The following is a 17,222-nucleotide window of genomic DNA, read 5'->3' on the forward strand; positions in this document are numbered from 1 at the left end:
GTGCAGGAGGCAGAAAGCATGATGGCCATGTCTTGCTGAGAATTCACCTGACAGTTACCTCCTTTATCCTTATTAAGCCCATTTTTCCACAACAGGAGCTATAAGACATTGGGTGTGCGTTCATAACACACACGTAAGGGTAAGAAGGAAGAAATGCCTGCTGTGGGACAGGTATTTCTGTGCTGGAAGAAAGCTCCTCGGGCTCTACACTGACTGGCTAAAGTCAGATAAGCAACTACAGTAAGATTTTTGGGGAAATCAAGCAATCAGCACTTGCTAGATTAAGAAAAGCAGAACAAATGGAAACTGGATGAAAAATAAATCTGAACTCCATCAAAGTTCCTGAGAGATTTTACAGAGACAGGAGGAGGCTGGAAGAAAGAGCTAGAAGTGAACTAAAGATTGGCAGCGGTGCTGGTGTAAATGAAGTGGTGAATCTGACAAATTGCTCTGGGAGCTGCCTCATCCTGTCTGCTGTAGCTGCTTTTATCTTTTGTCCCGGCCTTCACACTGAAGTGCAGCTCAGACAACAAAAGGAGAGACGGAGACAGCCGAAGTGACGTCGGGACGCTTGACTTTTAAAAAGTCCCGCGATCATTGTTTCAGCCGGCTAATATGCCTACAGGTCTCCTGCACACTTTAAACAGCAAACAGATATTTTGTTCTGAAAGTTTAATCACGCTTCAGTCATGACGTGGAACTACAAGTTACAAGTTTGATCACAGCTTACTTCTCTTTTCAGTGGCGATGGTAACGTCCTTGCCTTCAGCCCCTCCCAGTTGAAGCCATTAAACCACCTTCAGATACATTAGAGAAAACACACATCTGTAAGTGTATTTATCTTCTCACATTTACATATATGAGTTTGACTCTGTCAGAACAAACGCAAAGTAGGAAACGTCCCAATTTAAAGTTTGAACAGTGATTCGAGTGGTTGTTAAATGTCACTTGTTCTGGATCAAGAACTCTTTCTGTACATTTTACTTGGACTTTGACTTCTATTCCTGGCTCAGTATGGAAAATGAGAACTAGGTCAGCATCACGTTTAAGAACAACATATCAATCCCTGCATTATGAGTATATATTGTTTCCTGTAATGCGGTAGCCTCATGCTGTCTTTGTAAAGGAAAAAGGCAAGTGGCAAGTTCAATCATTTGATAAGCCTTGACGATGTTTGCATCCGACTGCTCTTGCACACTGTTCAGTGATTATCTAATTGTAAAGGCTATGAACCACGAGCCTTCATCCATAATGTTCAATCAGTGCTAATTTGTGGAACTAATCTTCCCGCTGAGATCCACAACAAATGAGTCAGTTCCTACTTACCTGTGCTTCTTAATATCAGTTATTCCATTTTTGAGATTACCCAGTCGCTCTGAGGGGTTCCGCCTATAAAACAGATCAAAGTCAGGAAATTAACTCTTCACCAAATTACTGTGCTAGTTCCAAGATGGTTGGGTTATGTTTTCCTGCTCTGTTGTTCAGAGCTTGAAGAAAACTGTTTAATGTACCTGGGTGTCAGGTATACTGAGCACATCAGCCATCATCAGACTCTGTCCTGAAAATCTGAATCGAGAATTTTGTGTCTACTTAAGCTTCAGGTATGTCGGCCTGCGCATGTGAGTGTGTACCTGCATAGCTTGCGTATGAGGTCCTCCGGTCTCTTTGTTATCTTCTTCGGGAAGTCCATCTTCTCAATGCCTCTCAAGATGAAAGTGTACGTCATCATCTGGTCAATTCCTGAGAACGGAGGACTGTGGAGTGAAGAAAAAATCGGCAGATATTCAGCAAGCTTTTAGCAGTACTTTGTGTAAAAATGACTGCAGGTCAGTGGGCAGAGTGAAGTGGATGAGTGAAAGGATGATCTTGCTGCAGATTGGAATCACAGAAGAACGCGTGCTCTAACCTGCCGGTAAGAAGCTCAAACACCAGGATGCCCAAAGACCAAAAATCCACACTGAAGTTGTGGCCTTTGTTGAGGATGATCTCTGGTGCCACATACTCTGGAGTGCCACAGAAGGTCCAAGTCTTCTGGCCACATCTGATCTTCTTGGCAAAGCCAAAGTCGACCTGGAAAAGGAGAGTTTAGTCTTTAAAGAGATGTTTACTGTCAGCCTGTCAGCATACAAGTATACAGTAATGTTGAAACTTTTAAAAGTCCTCTGGGGAGCCTTTAAGGCTTTTCCATAAAAATACCTGCCTACATTAAAAGCCTTACTCTTTAAGAAACCACTGTGCTGCTTATGTCTGCTTAGATGCCATAAAACATCCTGACGTCTAAGCAGTTTTATCAGACACATGAAAAAGAAACCAATCAACAAAAAATGTGTTATGTGACATGAATTTCTCCCTAATTCATTGTTTTCTTATCCATCCTACTTACTGTATCCATAACTAGCTTGTCATAGCATTTGTTCACTGCCCTGCTGGGTCAGCAGACGTGATGTTCATGTGTAATGAAGCTATAATGTTGTGACGCTGTCAAAGTTTGATTTGCTTTCAGTAAATGTGCCAGTAACCACTAAAACTGTAGTTACAGTGCTCCCCCTTTCTTTTAGTAGCCCTTTTAATTGCTTACTACCAAACTATTTAAACTATACTTCATACTGCATGCACTGGTGCACGTTATTAAGACAGTGGCCAGAAGTCGAACCCAGGACCTTCTTGCTAACCCTTGTGCTACCATGCTCCCATTCTTATATTAGTGAATAATTCACCATATGTCACTAATACATGACATACTCGGCAGAACACTAAACTTGTGACTCAAGCCACAAACCCTAAAAGCACCTGTGAGTCACAGATCAGGGCACGGTAGAGCTCACCGCACCCGCAGAGCAGAGGAATTAGCTGCATCAATTTGCACAGCATTTAAATGGATGACGCAGAACGTGGGTGGAGAAAAAAACAAAGCAAAACGCTCACAGACCTGCCAAATGTCAGGCGCACACACAGGTGTGACCAAAGGAAATGTTTAGTTGTGCCTGACAGACTTTTTTGGTCGCAATTAACTCATTCACTGCAATTGACGTCTATAGCCGTCAATTGCAGTGAATGAGTCAATGGGTTTAACTCATTCACTGCCAATGGCTGGCAGTGAATGAGTTAAGACCAAAACGGTTGCATCCTGGAGTCTGGAAACACACATTTTGATTAAGCCTGATGACTCCAAACTATAAGAAATGCACTGGTCATCAAAGCGGGAGGAACATGCTGACAAGTGTTGTTCTTTCATGGTTCTGAGACAAAATGCGTTTACTTTCTGGAACTAATCTCACCAGTTTGATGTATCCTTCAGAATCCAGAATGAGGTTCTCAGGCTTCAGGTCTCTGTAGAGGACACCTTTCCGGTGGAGGTACTCGAAAGCCTCCGTGACACAGCCCATGCAGAATTTAGCAGCAGATTCATCAAAGCTGCCCCTGAAGACCAAAACCCAAACATCCTATTAAAACCTTTTGCAGCTTTTGTGACAGTGGCTCCAGACAATGGTTGGCATCTCCTACCTGTCCCTGAGCAGACTCCAGACCTCTCCACCCAGACAGGCCTCCAGCAGCATGTACACATATTTGTTATCCTTGAATGTGCGATACAGTCTGGAGAAAATGAAACACAAACAAGTTTAGCTTTAAATACAACAAATGCCATTTTATCATCATTTGAGATCAGCATTAGTCTTTTTATTCCTTTGATTTATTTATGTGGTTGACGCAGTTTCATAAAGAACCCGACAATATTTGAGACTGAAGACAACCAGACGTGCAGCTGGTGAAAGAACCATCAGGGGCAGACAACTGCTAAGACTCTCAGGTCTAAAAGATTTGCACATATTTAACCAAATCACTTTCTGAGTTATAATTCGATACCATCTGGAAAATCTAGTATTTATTCTATTTTGACTCCACTGATATTTTGGTTTTTAAACATGTCATATTTGCTCAATCAGCCATGAAAGTTGAATGAAAATGGCAACAATTTTATATTAAAGTATTCTTTATGCTATATTTACAACAGTATTGTTAAATTCAACTATCACATTCAAAATAATCAGTAGTTGTCATTTACAATGTGAATTTTCTTTTGTTTGTTTTAGTGTGTGGTCAACAGTGCTCTTCTCCAAGAAAGTAACAAAAAAAAAGTAATCCCTTTACTGATTACTTATTTTCAAAAGTAATTAGTTACTTTATTACTTAGTTACTTTTTGAAAACATGATACACAACCCGGATAAGTAATGAAGCAATAGACCTTTCAGCCAAATTCTGTTTTTCTGCATAATCCATCATGTAAAATTGAATCAAATGAAAAAGTCTCTTTTGAAAACTTGTTTTATTAGTTTTAACTTTATGCAAAAATAAGTTTTCTTCCCACACAGAGTGAACAGCGGACGCTAATGTTTTTGTCACTTTTTACGGAATCAAAGTAATGTCAGTACTTCCAAGCTTTAAACTCTGCATGGTCGCACGCGCTTAACGTCATTGTCACGAGACACTCTCACAAACAAAATCACGATTTAGTAACGCAGTAATGCAGCGTGCTTACGGGAAAGTAACGGTAATCTAATTTTTTTTGCAATACTAATCCCTTACTTTACTCATTACTTGAAAAAAGTATTAAAGTATTACAGTAACGCATCTCTGGTACTCAAATGTTGGACTTTGCAGGAGTGCTGGACTTTTCTTGATACTGCCTTGATTTCAACGTGGGGAAAATCAGGTGGGTCAACGGCTCGTTTTTCAAAAAATTATATCTTGAAAACTGTTTGATAAATGATGCTAAAACTGCACAAAAATCATTGTATATGTTTAGATTGTAACATAAAATTGACGGTCTAGCAGAGGGCTGCTAGATTACCCATGAAAAGCAACAAAAATACAAAATATATGATAAACAGGAAGCAGGGCACCTAAATTATTAAATTTTGCCCGAGCTGTAATTATCACATAAATGAACTAGAAAAATTTGCATTTCCTGCGAAAATGCTGTGTGGATGCCTTAACGCTGAAGATATCTGCTGAAAAAAGCTGAAAAAGTTGGAAAAAAAAAAAAAATGCCTTGCAGGATTAGAACCTGGCCCTCCTGGTCAAAGGGCAGCTATTTAGCTCACTGAGCCAAACACTTTCTCACAAAGAAACGGTGGAGAGATTGACAATTGTGCTAGCAGAATTTGGGCAAAAAAAAGGTGGTGAAAATTCTGCTGAAAAGAATTCAATCAGCAGAATTTCTGCTGAAAAGAGTTTTTTTCTGAAAACAGCAGAAAAAACTGAAAATTTTGCTGAAAAGAGCTGAATGAGCAGAAATCTGCTGAAAAGAGGTTTTTGCTGAAAAAGAGCTGAAAAAGTTTGGATTTGTGCTGAAAAGGGGTTAAAAAAACTGAAAATTTTGCTGAAAAGGGGTGAAAAAGATGAAATTTGTGTTGAAAAGAGTTTAAAAAAAGTTTAACTGTTAAGTGAAAGAAATGTTGCCATAAGCTGGATTTGAACCCAGGCCTCCCAGTCTGAGAACGGATGCTTATCTCACTGAGCTAAAACACAGCTCAGCCCATCATGCAAAATCAGTGACCACATTGATAATGTGTTCCATTCATTTCAATGGTCAAAAGTCATAACACACATCAGCAGAAATAGCAGAATTTTTTAAAGTTTAAACATAGCATTTCTGCTAAAACTTAGTATTTATACTAAATAATATTTTTTTCCTGCCAAATCATAGCATTTGTGCTGGAACACAGAAAGTTCCACCAAATCATACAATTTGTACTAAAACATTATTTATGATTTAGCAGAAACATTGGGACTTGGTAGAAATACTATGATTTACATGAAATACTTTGACTTAGCAGAAGTACTACAATCTAGGAAAAAAGTACTAAAGCATAGCAGAAATTCTATCATTGAGCAGAATTACTAGGATTTAGAAGAAATACTAAGATTTGGCACGAACCTTTATTGTGCAGTTATACTATGATTTGGAAGAAATACTATACTTTGGCACAAATACTATGATTTGGAAGAAATACTATGTTTTAGCACAAATACTATGATTTGGCTCAAATACTATAACTATCCTCGGTCAGAAGGAGAGGCTGACATCCAGGGATTAGATTACCACAGGTGGAGTTTATTGCGGTCAGATGGATGGTACAGGGAGGTATGGCATACAGTAGGAGGATGTGGAGAGGTGATATGGTGTGGTTTCTATGATTAAGAACATGGTATGCATTACAACATGCATACAGATTAAAGATTAAGAAAACTGGTAACAAATTCCTCCACTACAAATCAGTCTGATGCCACTTTTTACAGTGTTCCCGTTTACTAAGGCACTACCCAAAAGGCGCCACAAGAGGGCACTCCAACACAAGAGATGACCTATTTACACTGATGCACTTAGTGAACAGCCCCTACTTAGCCACTACATAACACAGTGATATTACAGTATGACTGAGTAGTAATACTATAACATAACAGATTTCCTAAAAAAAACTATGAAATTGCATTAATTCTATGACTTGGCAGAGATACTACGTTTTAGCACAAATACTATAACAACGCAGTAATACTATGACTTAGTAGTAATACTATAACATAACAGTTCAATGTTCTTGCACAAATACCACAATATGGCAGAAATACTATGTTTTGGCACAAATACTGTGATTTGGTATAAATACTACGATTTGGCACACATACTATATTCCGCAGATACACTATAACATAACAGATATTCTACGACTTAGTAGTAATACTATAACATAACAGAATTATTAATAGGGCACAAATACCACGATTTGGCAAAAATACTATGATTGGGTACAAATACTATGATTTGGCAATAATACTGCATTTTAACACAACTACTGAGATTTGATTGAAATACTATGATTTTGAAGAAATACTATTACTCCATACAAATACGATACTTTGGGACAAATACTATGTTTTGGTTCCAATACTATGATGTGCAACAAATACTATGATTTGGCACAAGTTCTATGATTTAGTACAAATACTATGATTTGGCAGAAATACTATGACTTAGTAGTAATACTATAAAATAACAGATTTCCTAAAAAAAACTATGAAATTGCATTAATTCTATGACTTGGCAGAGATACTACGTTTTCGCACAAATAGTATAACAACGCAGAAATACTATGACTGAGTAGTAATACTATAACATAACAGTTCAATGTTCTTGCACAAATACCACAATATGGCAGAAATACTATGTTTTAGCACAAATACTGTGATTTGGTATAAATACTACGATTTGGCACACATACTATATTCCGCAGATACTCTATAACATAACAGATATTCTACGACTTAGTAGTAATACTATAACATAACAGAATTATTAATTGGGCACAAATACCACGATTTGGCAAAAATACTATGATTGGGTACAAATACTATGAATTGGCAATAATACTGCGTTTTAACAACAACTACTGAGATTTGATTGAAATACCATGATTTAGAAGAAATACTGTGACTCCATACAAATACGATGCTTTGGCACAAATACTATGATTTGGCACAAGTACTATCATTTAGTACAAATACTATGATTGGGCAGAAGTACTATGTTTCAGTACAAATACAATGTTTTGGCAGGAATACTCTGATTTAGCAGAAATACTATATTTTAACATAAATACTGTCTTTTGGCAGAAAATCCTGCTAAAAAGGACTATTTCTGCTTTTTAGCAGAAATACTGTAATTTGGCATAAATACTATAATTTGGGATAAATACTATGATTTGGCACATATAATATATTCAGCACATATATTATAAAATAACAGAAATATTATGATTTGGCCTCAAAACCATGATTTTGCACAAATACCATGATTTTGCAAAAATACTATGAATTGGCAGAAATACTATGATTTAGCAGAAGTACTAAGATGTAGTAGAAGTACTTTGCTTTAGCAGAAATACTATGATTGAGGAGTAATACCTAAACATAGGAGAAATATTGATACACAGACACACATACACAGACAGTAAAGGGAACAGGAGCTGTGGAGAGTCTGGGCTTGGTATATGTAGGTCAGTTAAATTAGCTGCACCTGCTGTAGTCAGCCCTTACACACACAGAGACAGAGAGAGGTGTGAGTTTTCTTCAGTGTATTTCTGACATTCAGGATTCCCCTCGAACAAATGGCCATAATTTCCTAACCGTAGAGGCTAGAACGGTCATTCAGGCATCGTTTTATTCAGAAGAGATGGGGGAATCTTCAGGTCTTCATAATTCAGAGATAAAACATAAATTATTAAAGATATATGACTTGTAATACACTGTAACTGAGTAGAGGCGAAGCAAAAACTGCCTTGACTTGCTCTCAAACAACCTTTGGTAACTCTAAATCTATATGGAGCATCAAAATCATTCTTTCACCGTAAGAAACAGCAGGTTTTGGTGAACAGTCATGGAAATTTTCAGGGCTCTGTGGAAATCCATCAAAAAGATATGACGAGAGAAAAAAGTGGTTCATTTCCAGAGATTGAAATCTGATGAAATCTGAGCGAGGGACAAATTTCCTACCCTCAAACAAGTCCAACTCATTTCAGAACGGTAATAGGTGAGAAAGAAATTCTTGAATTGTGAGCGTCAGGAGTGTCTGAAGATATACGGGGACAAGCCTCATGTCTTAACTTTGCTTCGTTAAGGAGATATGACAATTTGAAAATGCCTCTCATCAGAGAAATCCAGCGGTGATTTTGAACAAACTCTCCATTGAGTTTATATGGAGAGTTTTCTGACTTTGTGTTACTCTGAGGAGATTTGCAAAATATCTATAAGTCCCACAACAATGATAGTGACATTTTCTGAAAGCCAGCAAAAATACCTACGTTTTGATGTATAATTTGTGGGGCTTGAGTGGAAATTGAGCGAGTAGCAAGAAGTTGTTTGGACATGCAGAGAAAATTCAAACAGTTTCACTGTCCCCTCTGAGTTAATTGCATAGCAACCATAGCAACGCATGTATTTTCTGAAAAATCACAATTTTGCAACTGAAGACTTAAAGAGAGATAAGATGAAAACGGTAGAAGATCTGAAAAAGCTGAATCACACAGGAATAGCCCAATCATTTGAGAACGTTTTAAAGTTTGAATGGAGTTTCTAGGTGAAAGTATGAGGAAGTAGTTAAGTTTCAAAGACAAGAAAGTTTTAGCAGAATTGTGGAAGTTTCCCATTCATTTCAATGGGACAAATTAAAGGAAAAAAGTGTAATATTTTAAAAAGTATAATAGTAATAAACACCAAAAGTCATAGCCGGCATTAGCAGAAAGAGCAGAACAGTTTAGAGTTTGAACGGTGAAAATAGCACAAAAATTGTGGAAGTAGATCCACGGCGAAAAGTGTACGGAAACACCCGGAATAATAAAGAATAAAGAGAAACAGGAACTCAATAGTGTGGATGCCTATTAAGGCATCCACACAATTAATTCTAGCTTAATATATGAAGTAATGTTTTCAGATTTTAGTGTAAATAGGAGCCTAGATCGACATCCGTGATTCAACATTAAGCTTAAAGGCTCTTAAAACTGCAGCGTGGGTGTCAACCACTCCACCACAATGCCACCGTACGTAGCCTTAAGTCTTACATCACCCGACGTCGGTCTTGAAAACAGATTAGGAATAAAATAGGTACACAGAGTGTATGAAGAGGAGGTTAGCTGGATGAGCGTTACAGAAGGTGAAGAATGGCTTTAATATCAGAGTCTGTTCCACTGCATACGGTGAAATCGGATCATCGTAATCTCACAAAAGACAAAGAAAAGCTCCTGTTGCAATATTTCATAAGAAATAACCACATTTTCTTAGCAGACATCTCAATATCCCCTGCTATTCTACCCCACTGAGAAGATGTAATCTGCTCAGGTCCCCGACGGTGATCTCATCAAAAACTAATAAGCGCAGCATTGTGTTCCCAGACTAATGGAGCAGAGATTCATCATGTAGGATAAAAAATGGAAATGAGTTCCAAGGCTGGGCAAGAGGACGCACTTGACTATGAAAGGCGAGCGAGCCTCCGCGAGGATCCTCCTCTCTGAGTGGATGTGTTCTTCCTGCCTGTTGTCCACCACGTGCTTCTTTTTGATGATCTTGAGTGCAAAGGTGACATCCTCAGTCTTCACCTTCACCTGCAGATGGACATGACAGGGTGGGTGTGACTCAGCACAGACCTCAAACAGCAGGCATGGTTCCCATGTAAACATTAAGTTTACTCCTACCCATGAAAACACCGTCCTAATGAACTTTCAGTAGAGTAAATTGATGCACTATCAAAATAATAATTTCTATATGAAGAAGGTCAGATTAGATTTTGCCAGAAAACATCTAAAAGAACCTGCACAATTCTGAAAAAAAGATTCTTTGCAAAGATGAAACCAAGATTAACATGATGGGAAGAGAAAAGGATGGAGAAGAGCATCAACCATCGAACATGGTGGAGGTTACTAGTGTTTATTGATGGTGTTACTGCTGATACAACCAGCAGGATGAAGAGTGTGCAGGACTACACTCTCTGCAAAGATTCAACCAAATGCTGCAAAACCGGTTGCGCAGCGCTCATGGATAATAACCCCAAAAAGAAATAGGATATTCTTCAGTAGGCATTCTCAATCCAACAGATTGCATTTTTTCAGTTACTGCAGATAAACTGAATGCTGGAAGATTCTCAAACTCACCAAAGGTCAGCTCTTACCAGTTCTACTCGTCCAAACCCGCCGACCCCAAGGGTAGCAATGACCTCCAGGTGATCAAAGGGCCTGGATGAAGAGAATTCGGAAACCAGTTCCTTCAGCTGGATGACGTCAGGAGACAGAGGCTGACTTTGGTGGCGTGACACAGACCTCCTGGATGGAAGACACAGACAAAAACAGAGTGTCTACCTTAACCTAAACATTTAGCAAGAGAAGCAGTAGATCATAACTACTGTACATCTGTGAGTGGAGTTTTCACATCTGTATCTTTCAAATCATAATTTATTACAATTTAAGTGAATATCTGAACATTTCATCTGCTGACAAGTGAGCCAACGAAAACTTTAACAGAGAAAAAACAGCTAACAGACGAGTGCCTCAGATGGCGAACACCAGCTTATGTTTTCATCAGAATTTTGAGCGAGTCTTCTCCTCGCTGTATTATCCGTAAAGTGTGTTTGAAAAGGGATGAATGTGTAAAGCTCACAGAGTCGTTGATAGAAGTGGAAAAGTTCGATGTGGATGCAGTAAGAACAGAAGGTTTTCAGTACTCGTTAAATACCCCGGATAAGAAGGATGGTGTGTCACGTTTCTACTTTAACTTGGTAAAAACAGCTAAACTGAAACAAGAGGTAAAAAAATCTAAGCATGAAAAAAACTATAACGTGAATCTCCTTTGCAACACAAAAACTTAACAACCTGCAGACATTGTATCAACCCAGAAGCTGAGAATAATTAAACTTTGCAGTGATGTGCAGTTTGTTTTGCAATAAGTAGTCATTTCTCTGTAATGCAGCCCATTTCTTTTTCCATGCTCAGAACATTTTTGTTCACTGTCGTGAACATCGGGTGCTGCACCTACTTGGCATGTCTCTTCTTGTCGTCGCGATCGAGTGTTGCCACGTACCCTTGGAGGTACTTCTGCAGCTCATTGAAGGTGCCCACCGTCTGATCAAATGTCCTAGAAAAAAGACATCGGCACATTAGCAAACGAACCACTGGAATGTTGGCTGATTCCAAATCTGAACTCAGATCACTGATAGCGATCGAACACGGTGAGATAACGAATGAATTTTTGTGGGAAAACGTCTGGAAAAAGAAAATGTTGACACCGGCTGAAATGTATCAGAGTACAGCTTTGTTCTTCATCATAGACTGGCGTCTTTGTTCAGAGTCATTATCGGGTGAACAAAAGCATGTCTTTTACAACCTTTTAGGCATTATTTTAAATCTCAATACTCACTCTCTGTCGATGACGAGGCACTCCACCCCGTTCTCATCAGCAATGATATTGGCAGACCTGACGTCGTCACTGAAAGAGATGTGAATCACATGCACACAAAAACTAAGACAACTGTACATTTTACAACTGTTTTCATTGTGAATTTGGCATTATGAAGCTATTTCTACCTCTGCCCACATTATGCTTTTGTGTGTTTTTTCTGTGAATACAAAACTTGAAACATTTTTAAATCATTCTGATAAACAATTCACTAAAGTTTAGTGAATAAAAAGTTATTCATGGTTACAGATTTATCGGTGGAAAGTTGACAAAGAGCCTTTAAAGTATAAAGATTTAAAATATCATGTCAGACTTTTAAGGTCAGTAGATTGATCTGAGGGTGCTATAAAGCCACTTAAAACTATGTTTCTTACTGCCATTGTTTGTATTGACAACATATCGGGAATGATGTCTGGGATCTGAAATATCACGTTACTTTGGACCTCTGACCTCATCTACAAGGTCAAATAAGATCAAACTTTCATATAATACTTTTTAAAATGGTTTTCAAAACATGTTTTTAATTTCTACTATCTTTGTTTATTGCTGCAACATTTAGGAAATGATACTGGCATAAGGAGATTCTAAACATCACATAGTTTGCATCCAAATATCATGTCACATTTCTTTTTCTTTCTTTTTTATGTGTTATGGCTTTAAAGACAAAAGAATGAGCTGCCTAATTAGTTCTTACATATAAAAGAAAACAAAAACAAAACCCTTCCCTTAAAAACACAGAGAGAGTGAGCTGGTCCTTGTTTGTTTATGATGCATCGAAGAGGGCTCCACATGATTTCCAAAGCTGTGGTTGGTTCATTTTTCAGATTTTGTCTGTATTCACTAATTAATTGTTTTGCACTATGTTATCCTAGCATTGGTCTCGGTATTGAAGCAGGTGCTGCGTTGTGTTACCTCCCAATCCTTACCTTTAATATTCATCTATATAGCACCAGTCCACAACAATCCCCTGACGCTGTTTGAATATTTCAGTCTTTTGTTGACATGACCTGACTGTTGCTGTATTTTACCTTATAAGTGCTTTTTCTCCAAAGTAGTCTCCCTTCTGCAGCGTGTTGATGATCTGTGGCAGCTTGTGGGCCTCGGTGGTCTGGGTCACTTTCACCTGCACAAGACAGTTTGCTGGATGTTCATCTCTTCACCTCCTACAGACGCTTTGATTTTCTCTAATTTTTTTAAAGCACTATAAAAACATAAAATGCTAAAGAACTGAAACAACAGACATAACCTACCTTCCAAATGTTTGAGGTTAGTTTAAAGTCTTCTCTAATAGTACATAATCTGAAATGTCGTAGATAACAGTTACTGATTAACATTTTGTATAATCAGGCATGATTTTTAAAGCGACGTCTACGTGGACCCGTTTTTAAAATCCTCTCTCCTCCCCTCTAGGTTTGTTAAACAGGCAGAGACTTTTAACAAACCTGTTTTCTTCAAAAAAATTAAATAGAAGACATTGACACAGTCTGCAGTACTCTCTTCATAAATCCACACAGTCAGGCCTCCATGGCCTTTAATGAAGCTTCCAGATGAGAACCTGTCTGTCTGTCAGACGATGATGTATCGCTGTTCTTTTTCTCTTGCTACTTCGGTTCAATCTAGTTTGTCCAGTTTGCAGGACAGATTAGATCTCTTTGCTAGCCTGAGAAGGCCTTGGTGTCCCTCCACTTCTGGCAGAGCTGGATGGGGAGCTGGTAGCTACGTAGCTTTAACACAACAATTTCTTCAAAATTGTTTTGGATTTCCCCTTATCTCACCTAGACGACTGTGTGACCCATGGCCTGGTTTTTCTCCTATTTTTTTTACACAGAAGTGATGTTTGGTGAAAGCAGGCCCTCAAACTGAACGAATTTATTACTTCCAGGCTGGACGACTGTAATTCATTATTATCAGGATGTCCAAAAAACTCACTGAAAAGCCTTCAGCTAATCCAAAATGCTGCAGCAAGAGTCCTGACAGGGACTAGAAAGAGAGAGCATATTTCTCCTGTTTTGGCTTCCCTTCATTGGCTTCCTGTTAAATCCAGAATTGAATTCAAAATCCTGCTCCTCACATACAAGGTCTTAAATAATCAGGCCCCATCTTATCTTAATGACCTTGTAGTACCATATCACCCTATTAGAGCACTTCGCTCTCGCTCTGCAGGCCTACTTGTTGTTCCTAGAATATTTAAAAGTAGAATGGGAGGCAGAGCCTTCAGTTTTCAGGCCCCTCTTCTGTGGAACCAGCTTCCAGTTTGGATTCAGGAGACAGACACTATCTCTACTTTCAAGATTAGGCTTCAAACTTTCCTTTTTGCTAAAGCATATAGTTAGGGCTGGACCAGGTGACCCTGAATCCTCCCTTAGTTATGCTGCAATAGATGTAGGCTGCCGGGGGATTCCCATGATGCATTGAGTTTTTCCTTTCCAGTCACCTTTCTCACTCACTATGTATTAACAGACCTCTCTGCATTGAATCATATCTGTTATTAACCTCTGTCTCTCTTCCACAGCATGTCTTTTATCCTGTCTTCCTTCTCTCACCCCAACCGATCGCAGCAGATGGCCCCGCCCCTCCCTGAGCCTGGTTCTGCCGGAGGTTTCTTCCTGTTAAAAGGGAGTTTTTCCTTCCCACTGTTGCCAAAGTGCTTGCTCATAGGGGGTCATATGATTGTTGGGTTTTTCTCTGTATCTATGAAGCGCCTTGAGGCGACTTTTGTTGTGATTTGGCGCTATATAAATAAAATTGAATTGAATTATAATGAATGATTACATTAACTATTAATTTAATGTTACAGTGCGTACACAAATGTGCTTTTAAGGAGTGTACTTAATTATACCAAATGGAACATGATGGGCCCAGTGTGATGTGGTGGTGTTGAAGTACTTTATGCTTTCCTGACTTGCTGTTTGAATAGAAGCATTATTTGCATATCAGACGTCTGGATGCTGGATGTTCATCTCTTCACCTCTTACAGACGCTTTTAATTTTCTCAAATTTTTTTTAAAGCACTATAAAAACATAAAATGCTAAAGAACTGAAACAACCTTCCAAATGTTTGAGTTTAGTTTAAAGTCTTCTCTAATAGTACATAATCCGAAATGTCGTAGATAAGTTACTGTCACGGTTTGCGGGGCAAGCCGTGTGGAGTTGAAATAGGACCCAAAATGCGGCAGCTCTGGTGCAGATGAGTGTTTATTTGACAACCGAAAATACAAACAGCAACGGTGTGGGTACCATGAAACAGGAAAACCTAAACTGGGTAGAACTAATAACACAAACCAGAAACGAGGATGCAGGGAGGTCCGGGGAAATACATACGGGAAGACGCAGGGAGACCGAGGGGAAACAACACAGACGAACCAGCAACTACTATGACAGAAGACACAACTTAAATACACTCAGAGAACACAGGGGGATTACATACAGGTGGGAACACAGCTGGGAGTAATTAACATGACGAGACTAGGGAGGAAAAATGAAAACACTCACATAAGACACAGACCTTCACAATAAAACAGGAACTTACACATGAAAGGACACAAACTAAGAAACGCGGACTAGATACAGGAACACACGGGGGGAACAGGGTAAACACTAACCAGAGGAAGAACAGAACCAAAATCGCGAAGAGAAAACACAAAACGCTGGGTCAAAAGGACCCAGGATCATGACAGTTACTGATTAACATTTTGTATAATCAGGCACGATTTTTAAAGCGACGTCTATGTGGGCATAGACAGACCCGTTTTTAAAATCCTCTCTCCTCCCCTCTAGGTTTGTTAAACGGGCAGAGACTTTTAACAAACCTGTTTTGTTCAAAAAAATAAAATAGTCTGAAACTCAACATTTTTTCTGTAGAAGACATTGACACAGTCTGCAGTACTCTCTTCATAAATCCACACAGTCAGGCCTCCATGGCCTTTAATGAAGCTTCCAGATGAGAACCTGTCTGTTCTGTCCCTTCACTTCTGGCAGAGCTGGATGAGGTGGCCGGGGGGGGGGGGGAAGCTGGTAGCTACGTAGCTACGTAGCTACGTAGCTTTAATACAACAATTTCTTCAAAATTGTTTTGGATTTCCCCTCATCTCACCTAGACGACTGTGTGACACATGGCCTGGTTTTTCTCCTATTTCTTTTACACAGAAGTGATGTTTGGTGAAAGCAGGCCCTCAAACTGAACGAATTATAATGAAGATTACATTAACTATTAATTTAATGTTACAGTGCGTACACAAATGTGCTTTTAAGGAGTAGTGTACTTAACATGGAACATGATGGGCCCAGTGTGATGTGGTGGTGTTGAAGTACTTTATGCTTTCCTGACTTGCTGTTTGAATAGAAGCATTATTTGCATATCAGACGTCTCTGATTTTCCTCTTCAAACTGTTGCCTGCTCGAGCTGCAGGCTTCCACCATTCCACGCCTGCAGCCTGAGAGTTGTCAAACCTTTCAGTAATTTGTGAAGCACTGAAAACCAGCGGCCCACCCTGGCCGAGGTCAAGCATCCCACTGGTGGCATCGTGGTGCCGAAAAAATGCCACAATTACATCACAGCCGTTATGGTCAAAGCGTGCTTTAGCTAAGTGTCCCATTTGACCCCACTGACCTTTACTTCCCTGTTTTTCCTGATGGCAGGCACTCTCAGATGTTATTTCTACCCTCGTTTGGGGGGGTTACAAAGAGGAGGGGTGGGGGGCATTTCCTGTATTAGCCCCCTTCTTTCCAAACAACATGTGTCTCTCTTTGGTTTGGTTTGGTTAGCTTAGCGCTGAAGAGCTGCAGTCTCGGATCAGCTCATAATGGCATTTTGAGAGTCCCCGTGGACAGCTCTGGTGTCGGGTTCCCGACTTATCAGACAGACTGGCGGGTGAGTCATAGCCCTACAACTCCCCAGACTCACGTACAGTTTGGTCAACATACTGGTCGACATATTGGACTGTTACTGAGGGAAGACACTTATTCTGTGTGTGTTTTATCTTGTCTTTTGGACATTTTCTCTCTTAATGATTAAACGTTAAACGCGATATGAGGCAGGTATATTACCAAGATGCTCCTCTTTCTTTTGTTGGAGATGTGCTTACTATAAAACACTGCTGTATGCAGCGTCGTTTTCATTTGTGGAAACCAGATTGAAGCAACGTCCTGCAAAGCTTTGAGAGTCGAGCGGTGCTCGAGCAGCTGTTTGGCACTCAGGCTGAGTAACAAGAGCTTTTGCTGCAAA

General features: G+C 39.3%; 1 protein-coding gene across 4 annotated transcripts in view; it reads right to left on the reverse strand.

The window, feature by feature from the left end:
* The window catches only part of prkg2 (protein kinase cGMP-dependent 2), a 42,280-nt gene that overhangs the window by 2,942 nt on the left and 22,116 nt on the right, over nucleotides 1-17,222 (reverse strand). For all 4 annotated transcript variants that reach the window (XM_076891193.1, XM_004555677.4, XM_012920360.2 and 1 more), the window contains 11 exons: nucleotides 13,027-13,121; nucleotides 11,960-12,028; nucleotides 11,579-11,677; nucleotides 10,719-10,869; nucleotides 10,019-10,155; nucleotides 3,505-3,594; nucleotides 3,279-3,420; nucleotides 1,907-2,070; nucleotides 1,632-1,754; nucleotides 1,327-1,389; nucleotides 731-797 (listed from right to left, as the gene is read on the reverse strand). In XM_076891193.1, coding sequence (XP_076747308.1) covers nucleotides 731-797; nucleotides 1,327-1,389; nucleotides 1,632-1,754; nucleotides 1,907-2,070; nucleotides 3,279-3,420; nucleotides 3,505-3,594; nucleotides 10,019-10,155; nucleotides 10,719-10,869; nucleotides 11,579-11,677; nucleotides 11,960-12,028; nucleotides 13,027-13,121 — 1,200 coding nt within the window. The remainder of the gene's footprint in view (nucleotides 1-730; nucleotides 798-1,326; nucleotides 1,390-1,631; nucleotides 1,755-1,906; nucleotides 2,071-3,278; nucleotides 3,421-3,504; nucleotides 3,595-10,018; nucleotides 10,156-10,718; nucleotides 10,870-11,578; nucleotides 11,678-11,959; nucleotides 12,029-13,026; nucleotides 13,122-17,222) is intronic.

The sequence above is a fragment of the Maylandia zebra genome, linkage group LG12 (assembly GCF_041146795.1).
Source record: "Maylandia zebra isolate NMK-2024a linkage group LG12, Mzebra_GT3a, whole genome shotgun sequence".
NCBI classification, from domain to species: Eukaryota; Metazoa; Chordata; class Actinopteri; order Cichliformes; family Cichlidae; genus Maylandia; species Maylandia zebra.